Source organism: Scatophagus argus, chromosome 7 (genome assembly GCF_020382885.2).
Source record: "Scatophagus argus isolate fScaArg1 chromosome 7, fScaArg1.pri, whole genome shotgun sequence".
Lineage (NCBI taxonomy): Eukaryota > Metazoa > Chordata > Actinopteri > Scatophagidae > Scatophagus > Scatophagus argus.
The window spans coordinates 24207399-24228740 of record NC_058499.1 but is presented as its reverse complement, the minus strand read 5'-3'; the positions used below and the strand labels follow the sequence as shown (position 1 = coordinate 24228740).

General features: G+C 38.9%; 1 protein-coding gene across 1 annotated transcript; it reads left to right on the top strand.

Annotated features, from left to right (window-relative positions):
* The first annotated feature begins 90 nt into the window (after positions 1 to 90).
* On the top strand, positions 91 to 19110 carry hsf4 (heat shock transcription factor 4). Its single transcript, XM_046395501.1, has 13 exons — positions 91 to 385; positions 4414 to 4522; positions 4623 to 4750; positions 7182 to 7306; positions 9498 to 9573; positions 11395 to 11462; positions 12674 to 12773; positions 13491 to 13609; positions 14663 to 14893; positions 15052 to 15169; positions 15385 to 15450; positions 17610 to 17707; positions 18654 to 19110. The coding sequence occupies exons 1-12, from the start codon at positions 260 to 262 to the stop codon at positions 17667 to 17669; spliced, it is 1326 nt and encodes a 441-aa protein (XP_046251457.1). The 5' UTR covers positions 91 to 259; the 3' UTR covers positions 17670 to 17707; positions 18654 to 19110.
* Positions 19111 to 21342: the final 2232 nt, after the last annotated feature.

Here is a 21342-nt window from a genome sequence, read left to right as displayed (position 1 = left end):
CTAGATAGATTAAAGGGGGATACATCAAAGAAAAAAACTAGAGACAAGGTGAAATTGTGTCGACGAGGATGTACAGAGACAGTCTGACAGACTGAAATGGAGTCAAAGGCGCTGAGACAGACTTGGGATTATCAGTAACTGATCTGAAGTGGAGTTTCTTAAACATGGAGTAGTGTGGGAGTCTACACAAACATACACGCGCACACACACACATTTGGTTTTCTGTCGTGAGCCGTCTTGGCAGTGGACAGCTGTCAGTATGCAGGAGTCTCCAGGTGCCATGGGTGTAGATGGCAACTACGCCAGCAATGTTCCAGCCTTTCTCACTAAGCTGTGGACTCTTGTGGAGGATCCAGATACCAACCATCTGATCTGCTGGAGCGCTGTGAGTGAACACACACTCAGTGAACAGACTAGTGTTAATCGTCTACCTGCTGTTCTCTGTTGAGGAGCAGGCTGTTGTGTTGCTGTATCATACTGGTGAGAAACAAAAGTTGTTGATTGTGGGCAATTTTGTATCTCAAAACCTGAAAAGGAGAAATACAAGATTTCTATGACAAGAGAAAGAAACATTTGATGAAAACTCACTGTATCCAAGAAAGAAAGAGATTAATCTGTCAAGTTTCAGAGTAACAGTAGAAATGAAAGAAAAGCAGAAGTCCATCTGTTGGGCTAGTCTACATAGGACACACTGTCAACAGGAGGTGACAGCTCCCTAACCAGTGTTGCAGAGCTACACTCACTTATATATATATAATATAAATCACTGGTACAAGATCTTAATAAAGATGATGTTATAAAATAAGGAATTGGATGACCTGTGCTTTTAGAAGCAGTTGTTTCACAGTCTAGCTGCCCTGATGGTAAAATAGTGTTCATTATACAGACAGGAGCTCAAAACAGTGTTTGAAGAAGAACCTTCTACAAAGGTACCACAACATAATAATACTCCGTTTCAAGTCCTGTTTTCAAAATCCTTAAGAAAACATGCAATAATATTACCAGCTAAATGTATCAAAACTATCAAAAGTAAAAGTACATGTGATGAAAAATGGCCCCTGTAAATGAAAAGTTTAAAGAGGAACTGCTGACACCTGTGACTGACATGCTTAAGGACTCCATGTGGGCACTGATGTTTTTGTAATAGGTTCCAAAAAGGACTTCTAAATCCTCCTTAAAGAGCTATATTGAACTATACTGAACTGATGTCCGTATCAGGCTTATCTCATGCATTCTGTATTAAACATATAGAATGTGCGGTTTTGATGCACACATAAAACTTTTTGTTTGTCAGGTGAGGTACGTGAGAGTTCAGTTTAATATAATGCATCCGGAAAATATTCACACCGCTTTGCTTTTTCCACATTTTGTTATGCTACAGTCTCATTCGAAAATGGATTAAATTAAATTTCTCCCACAAAATACCTCATAATGACAAAGTGAAACATGTTCATGCATGTTCAAACAAGTTCAGTACTTAAGTATTCACACTCTTTGCCATGACACTCAAAATTGAGCTCAGGTGCATCCTGTTTCCATTGATCATCCTTCAGAGGTTTCTACAGCTTGAGTTGAGTCCACCTGTGGTAAATTCAGTTGATTGGACATGATTTGGAAAGGCACACACCTGTCTATATAAGCCCTCACAGTTGACAGTGCATGTCAGAGCACAAACCAAGCCATGAAGTCAAAGACCTCTGAGACAGCATTGTGTCGAGGCACAGATCTGGAGAAGGGTACAGAAAGATTTCTGCCCCATTAAAGGTCCCAAAGAGCACAGTGGCCTCCATAATCTGTAAGTGGAAGAAGTTTGGAACCACCAGGACTCTTCCTAGAGCTGGCCGCCCAACTACACTGAGTGATCGGGGTAGAAGGGCCTTAGTCAGGGAGGTGACCAAGAACCCAATGGTCACTGTGACAGAGCTCCAGTGTTGCTCTGTGGAGAGGGGAGAACCTTCAAGAAGAACAACCATTTCTGCAGCCCTCCACCAATCAGGCCTGTATGGCAGAGTGGCCAGACGGAAGCCAATCCTCAGTAAAATGCATATGAAAGCATGTCTGGAGTTTGCCAAAAGGCACCTGAAGGACTCTCAGACCACGAGAAACAAACTTCTCTGGTCTGATGAAACAAAGACTGAACTCTTTGGAATGAATTACAAGTGTCACTTCTGGAGGAAACCAGGCGCTGCTCATCACCTGGCCAAGGTGATGAGCAGTGAAGCATGGTGGTGGTAGCATCATGCTGTGGGGATGTTTTGTGGCAGCCAAACTAGTTCTCAACCCAAACTAGTAAGGTCGAGGGAAAGATGACTGTAGCAATGTACAGAGGCATCCTTGCTGACATCCTGCTCCAGAGAGCACTGGACCTCAGACTGGGGCGAAGGTTTGTCTTCCAACAGGACAACGAGCCTAAGCACACAGCCAACATCACAAAGGAGTGGCTTCAGGACAACTCTGTGAATGTCCTTGAGTGGCCCAGCCAGAGCCCAGACTTGAACCTTATGGAGCATCTCTGGAGAGATCTGAAAATGGCTTTGCACCAACGCTCCCCATTGAACCTGATGGAGCTTGAGAGGTTCTGCATTGAAGAGTGGGAGAAACTGCCCAAAAAGAAGTGTGCTAAGCTTATAGGATCACACTCAAAAAGACTTGAGGCTGTAATTGCTGCCAAAGGGGCTTCAACAAAGTGTTGATCACAGGGTGTGAAGACTTATGTACATGTTATATTTTTGTTTTATTATGTTTAATAAATTTGCAAAAAAATTCAAACATCCTTGTTTCACTTTGTCATTATGGGGTATTTTGTGTAGAATTTTGAGAGAAAAAATGAATTTAATCCATTTTGGAATGAGACTGTAACATAACAAGATGTGGAAAAAGCGAAGCGATGTGAATACTTTCCGGATGCACTCTAGGTGCAAAAACACTTAAATTCTATGAGAATCTTGAGGTACTTAATCAATGTTTAATCCTTTCATATGATTAAACATACAGAATATTCTATCTAGTTTTCTGTATGCTTGTCTCTGTTTTTTGGAACGACTGTGTTATGCAGGACTACAATGTCACACAAAGACAAGGATTCAGTAATAAACAGGGAGAGGACGGCTTATCTGTTCTTCATAGAGAGACAAACAGATGCTGTCCAGTCCCATGACATCTACAGTGTGCAGCATCAGCTGCTGCACTGTCGATTTGTAGGCAAGTGAACATCACTACATGCTAGGCAACATCAACTTCGTATTAGAATTGTCTAACCTTTATACATTTCATACCTTTTGTGCAAATTTTTGTTTGCTAAATCTTGATGTGTTTGTTTGATTGGCTGACTGAGCAAATGAGGCAATGTTTTTACAAAGCTCTTTCAGTTAATGAGGTAACTTTTTTTTTTTACATACAGCATCTATTGGGTAACAGTTGGTGAGCAATATATGACAGTGATCACTAACAAACTCATGTTACCCATGTTCCAAAGGCAAAAATATAGAATTATTGACATTTTAGTGTCATCAAACACACATTGTTGGAAACCACTAAAGTGGCTATTGCTGTTTAGTATCTAAAAACTGTAGATTTGACTACAAATGACTTCAAACTGCTCATGTGAAAAGTTTTCTACGAGCCCAACTTTCTGTTTTGTGTTTGAAAGTCTAATATTTACTTCTACATTACTTCCCAATTTATGACATATATCCTGCTTTTTGGATTACAAGTCTTAGGTCATATACAGAGTAACTTAGTTAATATATATCAGTGAGAGTGATTTAATTATTGTATGACATTAGATCATTTTGACTGATCCAATGAGGTGTTAAATTCAACATGTTATAGGACTTTACATCGGTTTCCTTGTTTGGAATCATTTTATGATTTTGTTTTCAGCTCCTTATCACTGCAGATGAACAAACTAAAAGTATTGTATGTACTGTGGTAAATCAGTTTTTTATCTATAAACAACACAATCCCAGTGGGGACATGTTTTATAAGCTGCCTTTTCCATGTGTTTCAAAAGAAGAATTAAAAAACTGCAATTTTCTGGATCAACTTTCCCATCTTTGTGGCGGTTGAAAACTCATTGTCGCTTCTTCTGTTCAAAACAACTTGAAAAGTTGATCTTTTTCATTCAAGAAGGTTTGTTTTAATGTTTGAGTTTATTGACCGGTATTTATGACAACAAAAGGTTTTGAGATCTAACAGATTATGTTTTCTGTCACACTGAGCAGTAGTAAAGAGAAAAGAGTAATGAGACAAGCTGATATAAAAGTAAAATCTATCATAAGAAACACTGACCAGGAAAAAATACCTTGATTGCATCCATGATTTACAGACTACTCTCTGTCTCTCTATACTGCATAAGATGTGATCTGAGATGCTGTTAACTGACTCTGCATTCCTTACTGTCTTCTGTTTTAGACTGGGACTAGTTTCCATGTGTTTGACCAGGGACGCTTTGCCAAGGAAGTTCTGCCAAAGTATTTTAAACACAATAATATGGCAAGCTTCGTTCGACAGCTCAACATGTGTGAGTACACTCTTCTCTTCTCTTCTCTTCTCTTCTCTTCTCTTCTCTTCTCTTACAGTGTACTTAATGTGTGTGTTTGCCTTTACATATGTGTGTTTAGATGGTTTCCGCAAGGTGGTGAACATTGAGCAGAGCGGTCTGGTGAAGCCTGAGAGAGATGACACAGAGTTCCAACATCTGTACTTCCTCCAGGGGCATGAACACATGCTGGAACACATCAAGAGAAAGGTATGGATGTACACACACACACACACACACACACACACACACACACACACACACACACACACACACACACACACACACACACACACACACACACACACACACACACACACACACACACACATACACACAGTGGTGTTTCCATCACTTTTGGGGACATTACATATACTTCCATTCATTTCCTGGAGGCTTAACCACCTCCTAACCATAACAATAAACATTACTTGCCTAATTCTAACCCTGACCTTAACCAAACCCTAACCTCAACCTGACCTTAAGGCAAGTCTTCATCCTAATATTTAATGATCTATGTTGTGGCGACTTGCATTTTGACTCCATAAGTAAGGTGGGTCTTTACACATTAAAATTTATCTAACCCCCTATGATAATGATATGATTCTGTCAAAGCCATTAAATGTTAGAATGTTAAAATGCTAGGGTTCAGTTGCACAATTGTTCAGTACACAGGCATGGATCACAGAGTCAAATCAGTCAGCTCAAGTAACTTTAGCCCAAATTCAGTCTGTACTACACATGACATCCGATATACTTAGACCCTGGGCTGAGAGAATAAAGCCTTGAGGATCCATCAGGCTATAAAATAGAATGAATTTGACTGCTGATTTATATGTTGGTCTTAAACATATGTACACTGACATTAGAAGCACTACTGTTTGGGGTGATCACAGTCAACAATTGCTTCCCTCTGACAGACGAAGGAAATCTGTGCGAAAGTGGAAGTTATTCTGTGTTCAAGAACTACTGTTCCTGTCCAACGTTTACAATCTGTAGAGAGATGTGAAAGAGCAATGTGGAGTGTGTAGTTAAACATGGCAGGAATTACTTGATTATATGATTGTTTGAGAGTTTGAGATTATGTATTAAATCATCAAACTCCTTTGATTCATTGCATTGTAATCAGGAGAAATGCATCATCTAATAAAAAATAGAAAATGTGAAGTTGAAATTTCAGCCAGGAAACAAAAAGGAGTACCAAGCTGTTACTCCCCTTTATGGATGGTACAAATTTATATATAAGGTCTCAGCTCAGCTTTAACCTGGTGTAAACATAACACCCAACCTTTAGCAGTCCCTGATTCAATTCAGTTCAGTTTATTTATATAGCGCCAATTCACAACAAAAATTATCTCATGACACTTTCCAATTAGAGCAGCTCTAGACCAAACTCTTTAATTTTCATTTTTGCTGGCTCATAAATGATAGAACAAATAAACATAATTACAAATATAAGGATTGTTTTAATACTTGGATGAAAATCCTTTCAGTCAATGACTGCCTGGAGTCTGGAACACATGGACATGACCAAATGTTGAGTTTCCTCCTTTGAGATGCTTTGCCAGGCCTTTACTGCAGCTCCCTTTAGCTGCTGCTTGTTTGTCGTTCTTTCTGCCTTCAGTCTTGTCTTCAGTAAGTGAAAAGCATTTTCTATTGGATTGAGATCAGATGACTGACTTGGCCAGTGAAGAATATCCAATTTCTTTGCCTTGAGAAAGTCTTGGGTTGCCTTTGCTGTATGTTTTGGGTCATTATCCATCTGCAGTATGAAGCAACATCCTATCAGTTTTCATCATTAGACAGAATCGGTGCAGACAGTGTGGCCCTAAACACTTCAGAATTCATCCTGCTACTTTTTGAGCCATCAGGTCATTAATAAACACAAGTGATCTGGTTTGCAGCCTAATGATGGCCTCTTTTACTCGCACAGACAGCTCTTTGCACTTTATGTTGAGTGTTCCAGTGAACAGCTACCAAATGCAAATGTAACACTCCAAGCTCCAGACATTTATCTGCTTCATTTGTCATGGACTCACACGGGGACATGCCATATTTGGCCATGAAACTGCTTGTCTGTCAATTGTTTCATCATTTATGAGCCAGCAAAAATTGAGTGAGTGCATTAACATGGCTGTAATTCCTAAATGGTTAATGTCACACTTTTGTCAAACCCTCTGAAACAAAGCTGTGAGTCGTCTTCTCTTTGCTCACATCTTCAGTGTTTTATTTGAAATTTAGTGTGGTGGTGTGCAGAGGCCAAATGCCAAAAAACTTACACTTGTTCCAACAAATAACTGTAGGTCAAATGTCTGTATACTGAACATTCAGCCTATCAGAGTGGATGATGTGTGCAAATAAAATGATGTTTCAGGCAGTCCTTTACAATGTGTTTATTGTGCATGTTCATGTTGTAACGACAATTAAAATAAAGAGTCAGCACTACCTCATAGTGGCAGTAGGAAAAAAGTAGGAAAAAAGTCATGCAAACACAGTAGTTTTCAGGGTTCATCATCTGGAGACCATGATTGTCTTCAAAAAGAACAAACTGCCAAAGGGGTAGCAGGAGTAGAGGGAATGTGTGTTGGTACAAGCTGAATCTGAACAAGTCACTAAATGAGGCTTCACTTTGTGTGTTCAGGTATCCATTGTGAAGAGTGAGGAGACCAAAGTTCGTCAGGAGGACCTCAGTAAACTGTTGTATGAAGTTCAGCTTCTCAGAACACAACAGGACAACATGGAGTGCCAGATGCAGGACATGAAACAGTGAGTAATTTTTTTGTGTTTGTTCCATGCCCTCAGCCCTACGTCAAAGTCCATCCCCATTACCTGTTGGTATGTGACAGACAATAACAGGTGATTGTTTATCATATATCAAGTTTAACATGAGCAACATGCTCTGTTTTCATTATATAGTTAGTATCTCCCATGTAAATAAAAGAAGGGGGGGGGATACTGTTTCTTTGGAGAAGTTTTTGCTGGTTCAAATTTGTTGCTTAATTGGAAAACAACTGTCATCAAATACCCTTAAGCAAGGTACTCAACCCACTACTGTTCCAGTGAAGCAACCCAGCAGCTATGTGAACAGGAATATAATAGTTATTTGTAGTGTCCAGGTGTGTAGACTAGATAACCCGATTAATTGTACAATTGCACTCACCTAGCCCCAGGTTCTCGGGAACCCAAACCCAGATTTTATCAAGTGGTTAGATGTTATGCGTTCAATTGCAAATTTGTTTAGAAACTTTCATCTCTGGTAGAAAAAAAAGAACTAACACAGGTCCTGTGCAGTATTTTAGTGTTTGATAAACCTTTGAATATGTTTATCAAACTGGACTTCCTGGATCTTATTTCATTTTCTCTCACCCTTTGTGTAGTTTTAACAATGGCAAGATGAAGAGAGCCTGCCCAATATCCATAAGTGAAGGATGGGATATACAACTACAGCGTAATATGCACAAAGTATTTAAAAAGAATTTTTAAAAATCACTGAGTGATAATATTGGAGCTGACAACAATAGGACTTATCCCTTTTTAGCCATTTTTTAGGAGGGAAATGTCAGAGGAGCAATTGAACTGTCTATTGTTCCTCTTGCTAACTTAGAACAATTCAGCCAGTGGATGAACTGCATTTTTCTCTAGAGACCATTGTTGCTCAGAATATCAGCCATGTGTCTATTGTGTGGTGGAGGTGCTTTGTGCTCAGTATTGTTTGCTAATGAGAGGAGAGAATGTTCACCTGCTCACCTGACAAACACACACACATGCACATTAATAATGGCATTCTTAGAAAGGATGGCCAGATGTGTGCACGTGCACGTGTACGGCCGTGCATGCAGGCATGGACAGTGGTCTCCCAAAGTATTCCACCACAGACAATGCTTGTCATAGTAGGTTTTTTTGTATTTTTCTAAATTACTTTAAATGACCCAAACATGACAGTGTGAAAAGCAGAAATGACTCAGATGTTGTCAATGTCACCTTTGGTCCATGAACATAGACTTCACTCTGTAACAACATTTGTCAGGCTCAGCTCTACTTCACAATTTAATGTGCACTCACTAAATCAGAGGGAGCTTTTTACCACAGCTGCTGACCTCATGCTTGTAATGAAACTGTTTTTTGGCTACTCTAACTTGAAATGTTACTGTTTAACTGAGCTTTAGGAGTAACCCTGACCAAAGAGTAAATGCTCTCTCTTCTGCTGAAAACCTCTCTCCCAGCGCATTTCAAAACAGCAAAACAACAGAGGAGTGAAGGAGCAATGAATTTTTCTGCTGGAAAGAAGTAGTAGCTAATTAGAAGGAACATTTGCCTCTACATGGTTTAATAGTGAATAGTTAATAGTGAATAGTCCCCTATGTGGTTTTATTACAATGGCATAGTTGTTATTTGTTACATAGAAGTCACATGAAAAAACAGTTTTAATCTTAACCAGGGTTTGAAACTTTTTCACCATAAATGCATCAAAACGTTCTGGATGCTGGTGCTTGAGAAAGCCTCAGTTCACCCTTGTGTAGCCAAATGGGAATTAGGCAGGTGGTGCAAGTAGCCGGACTGTAGCCGGAGTAATTTACACTTCATATGGTGCCATCAGAGAGTGGAAACCCAAAATGTTGGGCTCTTCTTTACATCTCTTAACAAAATGATCACTGTCTTGATGTAGCACGGCAACTGGAACAGTTTGGGCCTCTGTAAAGTGACATCTGGCTGTGTCACCAAGCCTGGGGTATACAAGTCAGAAGTGTCAGGGAGTGCTACTGCATAAATCAAAAAGTATGTTTAGAAAAAGCCTTATTTGGCTCCAGAGGGAGCTGTGTAAAGTCTGATAAATGTCTTCTAGGAGTGTTATTTGAAACATTGTCAGTTGTGACTGAAAATAAAATGCAATCTGAAAATAAATACAATCTGGTGGTGTGGAGTAACTTACCCGTCATCTTGTTCTTCCTGTTTGCAGGCAAAATGAAGTGCTGTGGCGAGAGGTGGTGTCACTGAGACAGAACCACACACAGCAACAGAAAGTCATGAACAAGGTCGGTCTACATGATGTGTGTGTTTGTATGCCAAGAACAAATAATTCATATCTATGTCCAAACATGCATGTTTTCTTCAGTGTTCACTGAGTATACATATGTTTATCTAAAGCACACACACACTGCTTGGAATAGCCTTCATAACATCTGCTTGGCTATTTGCTAGCTTACCATAATATAATATTTACAATTTTACGGGCTATTCACCTGATAGTGATCATAATTTACCCCATTTGTTCCCATGTAAGCCTACAAGTTGAAACCGGAAACTTTTTGAAATGAATTAAATTTATCTATCTTACACAATAGCCTAAATAACTAATCAGGACTACTGTTATATCTAGCTTGCTATCCTAATGTTACCTCAAGCGCAGCATTGAAGTCTGCCAAGGCAACAATTAGGACTGTCCTTGGACAGTTGTTGGCAAAAACAAATCCAGTGTAGCTGGCTGTGTTCCCTTCTCTTGGGGTTTTTCTCTTCCTTGTCTTTTCCTACTGACACTTTGTTTGAAAGGCTTGACAGAGCGCTTGGTTTGCAGATGTCCTCGGCTTGTCATTCTTGATCGTATACAGTATCATATCATCATGTGATCACAATAAAGACTTGGCTTTGGACAATATACCTATTACCCAGCAATCACTGCTTATCTTTATATAATAAACAAAATTAATAAGAAATCTTACAATTTTTCATTTAATGGAATGTTTACTGGGGTTTATTTATAGCTGTTATAGTTAATATAGGATGAGGTTTCACCTGACTCTAAACACACTTTGTTGGAAGGCATCCTGTCTCATCTGCCCCCACCCACCACCCAAACTAGAATGAAAATTATTTGTCAACAAAATTAACACTTTAAATGTGCAATCAGATAAATTAGAAAATGTTATCCATTGTTATGGAGAAGAACAAAAGAAGAAGAAAATACATATTTGGACCTTTGTGGATCCATAGTTTAACATTCTGAAAGGGGCCGTTTTGAATGGGTAGCTTTGCTTTTGAAACTTTAGGTACCTTTTGCTAGTGATACTTATGTACTTCTCCTCTAGTAGAGATCAAAGTATTTTCAGTGTTGTATTGTTACCTTTATCTTGTGTAAAAGATCTGAATACTTTTTCCACCACCAGATGACAGACATTACTTTATAGCAGCAATTCTTTTGAAGCAAAAAGAAAATTACTGTCATGGAATACATGATTTATATTACTTTTATAGGCCACACTTTTACCATTGTTGGATATCTCACTGCGTTGGTGCTTGAAACATCAGCCCTCTCATCTTGTTCATATTGTAATTTGGAAACTCTAACAGAACATTTGATCTACATGTGATGATGAGTTTATAAAACCACAAACTCTATGTGCTGACTCAAAACTTAAACTGGCACTTTGTTGTGACACTGTGTCCACCCTCACAAATTCTTCTACGATTCTTCACAGTGTAAAAATCATGTGTGGTCAGAATCAAATTCAAAATATTTGTTTACACAATCACATTGTGAAGACCCACCTTACTTATGGAGTCAAAGTGCCACAAAGTCCCCACAACATAAATCATTAAATATTAGGATGAAGACTTGCTTTAAGGTCAGGTTGAGGTTAGGGTTTGGTTAAGGTCAGGGTTAGGATTAGGCAAGTAATGTTTATTGTTATGGTTAGGAGGTGGTTAAGCATCCAGGAAATGGATGGAAGTCTATGCAATGTCCCCAAAAGTGATGGAAACACGACTGTGTGTGTGTGTTTGTGTGTTTGTGTGTGTGTGTGTGTGTGTGTGTGTGAAGAGGATGCTGATTCATGCTGTGCTTTTTTTCTCTTTGCCAGCTGATTCAGTTTCTGTTCAGCCAGATGCAGTCCAACACACCCAGCACTGTAGGCCTAAAGAGAAAGCTGTGAGTATATGCACGCAGCCACGCATGCATAGACACACACACACACACACACACACACCCTGAAAGTAGCCTAAGTCATACCCACACATACACACACAAGCGTGTGTGTGGCAGAATCATCAACAAAAGTGAGACAAACAGGGCCACAGTGGGGCAGAGGGAAGGGCTGGCTCAGCTGACAAACTGAACAATCTAACTCATCAGGTGCTGTGAATGGAGACAAGTGCTGAATCAGTCAGTCAGACATACCCACACACACATTCACACACAGTGAAGGCAAAGCAGAGTGCATGACCCTGCTACAGCCTGTGTGTGTAAAATGCTGGTTCAGCTTTGCCGCTGAGTGTGAACAAGGCCAACATGAGAAAGGAAAGGCATCTGGAACACAAAAGTGCTATAGAAACATGTATTTCAGGGTAGGTGTGCTGCCTGGCAAAGGTGCAGTTTTGCCCCTTGTTGTAAAAATAGTCATGGGTGGCCTTCTGGCTTTCATTCTCTCTCTCTGAATGTCCACCATTTGTGTTCAGCATCTACCCACTGTCATGACTCAGTGGCTCTGTGAGGCTGAACTTTGGCACAGTGGAGCTAAATGCCATCATCAGCAGCAAATGCTAATGTATTCACAGTGGCAATGGTAACATGTTGATGTTGAGCAGGTACAACATTTACCAGATTTACCTTTTTAGTTTACCATGTTAGTATTTGCTTATAAGCAGTAAACATGGGAATGTCACTAGTTCTGAAGGTATAGTAACCATTCATAGAGCTTTTATTTGTACAATCATGCTTTCCTTTAGTGATCCAGTATGTCCAAAACATTTGTATTTAATAATTTAATTTACATTGTAGACATCTATAAAAACAAAAAAGGGATCAGTCAGTAGGTGAAATTTTTGAAAATGCATGTGAAATTATGTGAAAGTGACATTTTACATTAGTTGTGAAGTAGGGATATACACACATAGACTAGACTATATAATAGGTGAAGGGTTCCTCATTGAGTAATCATAGAAATCTGACATCTGTATCATCAGCACTTTGAAAAAAAAACAAAACTTTAAAGTAATGTCTGCCCAAATAAAGCTTCCATCTATAACAGTTTCTTTTTATTAATTCATTATTAGGTGCTCTGGTGCTGATGCCCTGTTGTCTTTGACTATGAAAAACTGTTATGACATCAGATGTGTAACTGACTGAAAACTTCCCTCCAGGCCCCTAATGCTGGACGATGGCTCTCCCAGCCCTCCTGCTTCTAAGTTCAGCCATAGTCACACAATGGAACCCATGCATGAGCCCTTCTACATCCAGTCAGTGAGTATTTACCACTCTTTATGACTGCTTCATGGCCCCTTAACTATAGTAAGCATGCATTAAATTTTGACATAATGAGACACATTTTGCTGGGAACTATAATAGGTAAACTGCTGTGCTGTTGACCTTCCACACGCAGCACCAACGATGCTAGCAGCCAAATTCAGCAAACATCAACTTTGAAGCCGGTTGATTTAGCATATCCCACTCCTAATTAAAAAGTAATCACTCACTTCAACAGTTCAGGGCATTAATTTAAAAAAATTAAAGTGTACTTGAAACATTGCATATCCACAGCATCAGAGTAAATATATTATCTGGACATACCGTAAATCTCCTATAACAGGGTACCATCGGTCTTGTTGTTATGTTATGTCACCACTAGGGGGAAGCAGCATGCAGTGATTTTGAGAGCTACAAATGTAATGCATGCGAGTATATGTAATTACTTGCAGCTATTTTTGATACCATTTTGTGGAAATTACATTCCTGTATCGTATTATTTTTTATGTGACACAGATCCTAACATCAGGTTCTAGGTTATACTCACCTTTGACCAAATATGTATACCATGCTTTGTAGGGCAGTCTAGTACTGTAAATCTGTAATGCTACATTACTAGCAAATTTATTCAATCTGAATGAGCAACACACTGTGGTGGTAATGAGGGACCAGCAAAGAACAAACACATCACAGTGCACTGCACTTCTTCCTCAGCCATCCAGTGATGCTCCTTCTTGCTCTACGAGTGGGCTGACAGGAGGACCAATCATATCAGATGTTACTGACATGTCTCAGGCCAACATAGCCCTCCAGATGCATCCTGATGAGACCAGGTGAGTGACAGACATTTACAACTGTGTTATATTCTTATACTTACTGCCACCATCTCCTTTTTACTTTTGTTTTTCTATGCAGTCACTAATTGCCTGCTTGTACTATCCCTATTTATTTTAACATATCTTTATTTTATTTATGTATTTACACACTACTTGATTACTTATATGACTTATGTATGACTTACATCAGTTTTTTTTGTTTTGTTTTGTAAATTTTAGTCAGAAAAACCCGAAATATATTGACCATGATTGCATTGATAAAAGTAATAACAGGGGCAAACACCTAAAGGGGGAAATACCTTTATAGACACTGTATATAATTTTATTTTATTTGTCTATTTTACTCTATTTTCAGTTTTAATTATTATAATATTACTATGCAATATTGATTTCATTCTTAAACTAACACTGTTCACAATTCCTTCCTTGTCTGAAATGTAATTGTGCGTTGGCAACACATGTCAAATGTTATGCCTGCTATACTGAAACTGAAAACTGAATTGAGTATTAATGCACTGTAAAACATACTGTTTCCAGTTATACAAATCTACCTCTGCAATCAGCTCTTTGTTTATTGCAGCACCTAAAAACTCAGGGCCTCATTTATAAAACATACTTAGATTCAATTTTGATCTTGAATAGGACTAAAATTATTATTATTATAGTTATTTATAAAGCCTAACTTTGATGGGGGAAATGAGCTTTTTATGCTCTTGTGCATCTTTTATAAATTAAGCATAAGCACACTGTCAGAGTTAAGATATATATCTAAGAACTTTTTTGTAAATGAGGCCTCTGCCAAAAGTACTGTGGAAGAGATTGTGATTATTTGATGATAAAACTTTGTGTAGTATGGAACAACAGTGTCAAAATGTGTGATCTGAATTGAGGGAGTGTGTTTAGAGTGTACAGTGACTATAACGAAGCAGCTGGTGTCGATACATCAAACTGAACGCAGGCTTAGTAGAGATGTGTGAGTTAGAACATGGCAATGTGAACCCAGCTGACTTTTAATGTTTTCCTGGCCCACCTATTTGACTCTAACAACAGAGAGAAGTGCATGATGCTTATCAAAGAGGAGCCTGTGAGTCCAGGAGTGAGAGCAGCAGGGAAAGGAGGCAATGTAGGGGGAGGGGAGGCCGTAGCACTGACCTCCTCTTGTGAGGTGTGCTCCTCGGAACCTCCTGTCCTCCCTGTTGCAATGGTCCAGTCCGTTCTGGAGGGGAGGGGCTCTGTGGCCTCTGTGGTGGAGAGGAGGAGTAAGAGACCTGCCCTGGACAGGTAGGCACTCACAAGATCACAGATTGACACACACATAGAAAATGCAATGCACAAAAAGCTGCACACTGATGTAAATACTGATAGCGTGTGTGTGTGTTTGTGTGTGTCTGTGTCTGTGTGTGTTTGTGTATTGCATATTACTGTGAGTGTGTGTGCAGAGTAGAGGTTTCAGATGCTGTGGAGAATGTGGATATGAGCCTGGAGGAGCTTCAGCAGCTGCTGCTCAGGAGCCATCAGCAGAGTACTGTGGAAGCTGGGGCCACCACTGTGATGGATGTCAGTTGATATGTACACTGACTGACAACTTGTTTCACCACACATAGATATGTCTGTAGATAAGTCAGAAATGTCTCATATTTAATATTTCACACTAGTAGTTTTGACATGTGTGCCTGCTTAAACTGGACACAGTGGCCGACAAGCTGAGCTGGTCTTTTATCCTGACCCGCATGAATATGTTCTTTCTCACACCTGTTTTTCTCTCTCTGTAGCCCTTCAGTCTAAGCCTGCCTCTGACTGAGTGGAACTTCACAGAAATGGAGTCCAACCTCAAATCAGTAAGTCATATAGTGTAACAATCACATATGTTCGGGGAAGATTCCTTAGTCAGCAGTAACCACCTGCTCCTTTAACAATTATGGTTTCTCTCTGCTTAATTACCTTGTTATCATCCCAAGATGTATTAATGTGGCACCCTTACTTATTACATCTCTCACTGATTAACGAGCTTTAAACACAATATTGACCTCTGCTGTAAAGCAGACGCTGAACAATATTAGCATTCATTTAGAGTTTTGTTTGTGTCCTCTCTATGAATGTAAGTGAAATACTCACTTTATCCATAGAGCTCTGCTTTGGTGTATCTTTAGCTGCTAAATGTTCCAACACCTTGGCTCCTACTTTACCTGACTACCTTTTGCTGCTACGCAGGTAGCATATGGTAGTTTGTTTTAGAGCGTCTTTTTTTGCCTGAAGACAGCTGTCTTCCTGCTGAAACAGGAAATACAGAGGATGAGAGCCATGAGATTGAATCAAACCAGAAAAGTTATGTTCCAAAAAGCCAAAATAATGAACTAAAAGATACTAAAATGCACTGTAGAGCTGCACTGGAGCTGCAGAGAAGGGTTATAATTCTTGGGTTTGACACCTTTCACATTACAGATTTGATCTGCATTTAAAAAAAGATATTGATTATAGCAGCTTTAACTTTCAAACTCATCAATAGGCCACCAACATAGAGGCCTGTCTAATCCACTGGTTGAATAGATACAATCAGGGTAACTACCAAAACAGCAGTGTGAAAAAGTTGGTAAAGGTTTGCTGCCAAAGTAAAGTGATTCTACACACAGCTCCCAAAAGAGTTGGCTCTGAAGCTGAGGATGAAAGTTAAATTGTCCTGTGTGGTTCAGGCCCCTTATAAACAGAAGCATTGCTAAAATGGCCTTTAATCTACATTTTAAAGATTTGACTTGTTTGATTACATGAAGTGTTTCCTGTGGAAGTTCATTTCTTCCAATGTAATGGAAAAAAAGGTCCTGTAAGTCATTATAATGAGAAATAATAACTTACTGATCTCAAAATAATCACTATGGTATATAGATTTATTTATTCTAATAACTGCCTTGGTTTTATTTGGAAAGACATTGATACCACTTCCTGTAGAATAGCATACATATCACCAGCACATCATGGAATCAGCACATATCTGATTTTGCTACAGTATATGAGAATGTTTTTAGAGTTTTCCTATTAATGCCCCACTTTCTGTGCATGCTTTTGATTAAGTTTGTCATGAAATATCAACAGCTCTTGTGTATGTAGAAAAATCACCCATCACCCAGAGCTATAGTTATCCTTCTAAAAGGCAGATGACTTCATGTATCATGAGAGCTCATTTCTGCTCTTCTGCTCCTCTCTCTTCAGCTGACAGTCCCAGTAATTAGAGAGCACTGCAAGTTTTTACACTTCCCAGTAAATTTCACAGTCTGTGTGCCATTTTGACTCATATTTCAGTAATCCATCATATGTTCTGAGCAATTTACCCAAAGGAATTAAGTAAGCATCTTCAGGAGCCTCTACATTACTTGAAGATGTGTTTTCGCTCATATGTTGGTGCTTTTACTGGATCCCCCTCCTTCTTTGGCCGACTTTATACACTGAGTATTACTTACGACATGACTTGATTACGACTTGACTCGTAATGCTCAGGCTTTTCTGTGTTAGGCCTGTCTCAAAGGGTGCATTCAGAGGCAATCATATCTATCACTCTCTTTTATTCTCTCTGGCTGCAGTCCTGGGTCAACACACAAATCATAGTAATCCTCACTTTCTTCTTGGTGTCCCCAGCTTGTGCCCTCTCTCTTTCTTTCTCTTTTCACCCTCAGCGTCTTCATTATTGCTGCTGTTTGTCCACCTCGCAGTCTTCCTCTTTGCTGCCTGTCTGAGCTGCTTATACATAGCAACTGTTGACAAATTTATGCAGCTTAACAGAAGCAATTTAATGTCGAAGGATGTGGTGGTTCAGAATCAGGAATTTCAAATGGGCTAATGTGCTTTAGCAACAAAGTGGAGCAGCAAGTACCAGGGTCAGGTGTTTAACTTGAATTGCCCAGCTTGTTTAGCAGCTATCAAACATAGGTAGGTACAAACATTCTGTTATTTGTTTGAAAAAAAAGGTTAGGGTTAAAGCACATATGTTTGTGTTTTCCCTCCACAGTACATGTTCCAGAATGAGGAGGCGGAGGCTTTTCCATCTTCTGGCTGTGAGGAACAGTGATGGATCTGTGCTGTTGACTGTCCTTCCTGAGGTGGAAGGTAACAACCTAAAAGTGTTTAGTATTACAGCAGCTGGCAGACATACAAATCACAGTGTTAAGCCATTAAATATTTTTTTGTTAATGTCAACAAATCCCATAAAAACGTCAACACCACCAGTGTTTTAGTCTGTCTTTGAATACTTTCCAATTCCCCCAGCCTGTCTGTGGCACTCAGCCACAAGCCCATTAGTTCCTATTAAAGACATACGTCTTTAAAAACATGAATACAATCAAAGTGGAATAAATAACACATTTATTGGGAAATATTTTCAGTTATGGGCTAATGAGCTATTAACTCCAAACTCAAAGTTGTTTAACCTCACCTTACCTAACAAATAACAGCTGTTAAGCAGTTGAGGGGATAGATGCACCGGCGCCACAGGAATATTTCAGAATCTTTGTATTTTTCAGTGGCTGAACAATCGGAGCACCCTTAAATTTAATCTTTTAGCATGCAGGATCGAAGGCAAGTGAATACACAGCTGTACAGTCAGAGCTGTTAGATGCTCATACAGACTAACATGACACAATCAAGCCACATAATCAATCCACATTTGTCAACAAACTACAACTGTGCACGCACTGTGTGGCCTGCTGTTCACATTACTACAGCAACTTAGCAGACACATCGGTCTACAATTCAAGCGGCAACAAACAATGCTAGTTTGGACCGGATAGTCAAACAGTCAGACAGACATTGTTAAAATTAAATTGTTCTGAGCTTCATCATGTACATGTATGTTCTTGAATGACTGCACTGTTATACTTGCTCACTGAGAGATAAAATCTGTATCCTCACTGATCTTTACCAATGCAAATACAGCTTATTTTCATGTAAGAGTTACAGGTTTAGCAGTTAGCAGTTGTTTTCCTCAGCTCCACTTCTATATGTATAAATGTGAAGGTGCAAACAGACTGTCATCCCTGCTTGTTTCTCTCCTCAGGCCACAGAAGCTGCTCTCCCCTCTCATTATTCCACTATGCATGGGTTTGATCCATCGGCCCTGCCAGGCTGTATTTTACACGTGACTTTATTTTCTTTCTTTACATTCACATATCTACAAAATGCAGCAACAAAAAAAGCCTGTCTGCTTGTATTTCCTGATCGAGTGACTGCCACTGAATCTATGAGCTACCAGCTCTGTGGGCTTGACCACAGCCTGTATGAGGAACAATGCTGGTTGAAGTTTCTCATAGCTGCCCAAACAAACAAATGTGTTACGGCATAATTATATCTTAACTCTAGTATTAAGCCAGCTGGATGCAGACAGCAGATGCATTCTTGGCTCCAGCACTTTAGTCTTTGTGTGAGGGGGAGTTCCTGCTTGTGGAAGTGACTTTTTCTTCCTTCTGTATAAAGAAACTATTACACATGTTCAAATTAATATTTTTATTATTTAATCCTCACTACAAAAATATTGTACTTGTATCCAAGATAAAACTTAAGCAAAAAAAAAAAAAAAAAAAAAAAAAAAATCGCTGTGAAAAACATTGGAATACAATGTAGCATACTGTATATTACAAGTTATGTGAATTTTTTCAGTCTGTGTGAAGGGCTCCTCATATAGTTTTATTGCATTGCGAATCATGATAACTGTGTTGAGATAGATCAGAGGTGAGTTAACCTGAAAGCAAAAATATGGATTCAAGCCACTCTTAAAATCCATTAAGTTTATTGAAGCCTCACGAAAGGAGATTTTACACTCTTAAGCACCCATCTAATGTATCTTTGCACCGGCCGGACATGTAGCTAGAGACTTAGAGTTATTTCTCTTCTGTCCATTTAAATGTGAAGTTTGAAGGAAATATTAAAAGATAGACTTCTCATTTGACAAAACCATGAACACCACTGCATTTTTGCACAATCTGTATCACTAGTTATAAATAGTAATGACAACGCTTCATTTATTTTCTGTTTGTAGATGACCAGCACTTTGTTGCTCTACACATTCATGTCTGAAAGAGATACTGGCCTAAATAACAAGGTTTTCATAAACTTGAAAGCAAAATTTAGTCTTGGACGCAGGACGTGTCTGAATGTTATTACTGTGTTCATTTGAAAACAAAGGTCACGTATTCACTTAAGACTTGAGTGTGATTAGAAATTAGAAAACTGAATAATACTTAACTGTCCCGGAGCCAGTCTCAAAGATTTCATCATGGTTGGCTGCATTTCATTAAATATATGGGTTGGGTTGGTTACTTGAGAATTTAATCTGTTATAGAACCATGAACCGTGCACAATTCTTTGTATTACTGAAAATCATTAATAACTAATAACTGCCATTCAATGTAAAATATTAGTCTTCATCACTGGTTGCAGGCAACAGTTAAAAGGTTAACTTAGTGCTCAATACTCTGGGAAACTCCCTAGAGATGAGTTGAATCGTGCAATACTGTACAGAACTGTGAGAAGTCACAAAATTGCAATACATGGATGACCATAGGAATGTAGGAAATGGCAACTGTGAGTGGTGGACTGGAAGACACCATAGCAAGATGCACTGCAGTAGGACAATGTTAGCCTGGGAGTCTGCAAAGCCATGCTAGCTCTCTACACTGAGTTTTATTTACAGTTTTGTGGAGGCACACACCAGCATCAACCTAGCCTACAATATAGCTACAGCTGCTGTGTCATAGCTACAATGCAAGCAATTAAAGAACAACAAAATCTGCTTTTGGAATGCATTTTTACACAGAGTAGGTTTCCATGTGCCCTATGTGAATTCAAACGCCCTAGCTCTTTAGATTGAGTCAAGCCAAAAGGATTTAAACCAATTGAATGAGCTACATGCTGCTTCTGGCAAGGCAAAAAATCAGGGCAGTCATTTGCATTTTTTTTTTTAAGAGCAACCATTGCATTTTCTTGCTGGTGTACTTTTTGAATCTATTTGTACTACCACTACTTATTATGACTGCAACTATGATATAATATTCCCATTATCATATTATAACTGCAGAATTCATTATGGTGAAACTCTGCATTGAGATTTAGTACAGTGTGATTCTGCAAAAATGGGAAAAGAAAATTCTTTGACACACATTATTACAATTGAGTTTTTCACATCACACCTGCATTAAGAGAGGGAAAAAAGTCAAATATACCCAGAAAAACTAGCTTGAATAATTGAAAGAAGTGTTCACATTCTGTAGATTTACTGCCACATTGCTGTATATTACATTTGCCAAATTAAGCAATGAATGCAAACTGCCCCCTGCAGGTTAACATTTTTTTGGCAAACCATCTTTTGTCAGTGTATACTTCGGTGAGAAGGAAGAAAAAGCAGTCTGTGGTGGATAACAAGTGAAATTGCACTAAAAATCACAGTTGTATGATATTTAAGATACCTTTACCTTTTAGACATAGCATTTATTCTTGTTCCTCATGATAATATGAGTGTTAATGATTTTTTTCAAGGAGTGGTGAACATACATTCAGTTGCTGTTGTGTTCTTTCTTTATTTTGTTTTTCCATTTAAATCATTTGCACTGAAAATGAACAGATGTGTGTTCAAATTATATTTATGATTGTCAGGATTGCAGATAGATAAGAAAGTATTTTTGTTAACTGAGTGAAACAATCTCTGCTGTAACAAAGCCTGGCATCCCAAAAGCACTTCTGCACAATGAACG

What these genes read in the sequence shown, in the direction of transcription:
- hsf4 (XM_046395501.1), top strand. Translation starts at nt 260, where the DNA reads ATGCAGGAGTCTCCAGGTGCCATGGGTGTAGATGGCAACTACGCCAGC. An exon ending in CAGATGCAGGACATGAAACA is followed by an intron (nt 7,307 to 9,497) that starts GTGAGTAATTTT and finishes TCCTGTTTGCAG; the next exon opens with GCAAAATGAAGTGCTGTGGC. An exon ending in TGGAGTCCAACCTCAAATCA is followed by an intron (nt 15,451 to 17,609) that starts GTAAGTCATATA and finishes TTCCCTCCACAG; the next exon opens with TACATGTTCCAGAATGAGGA.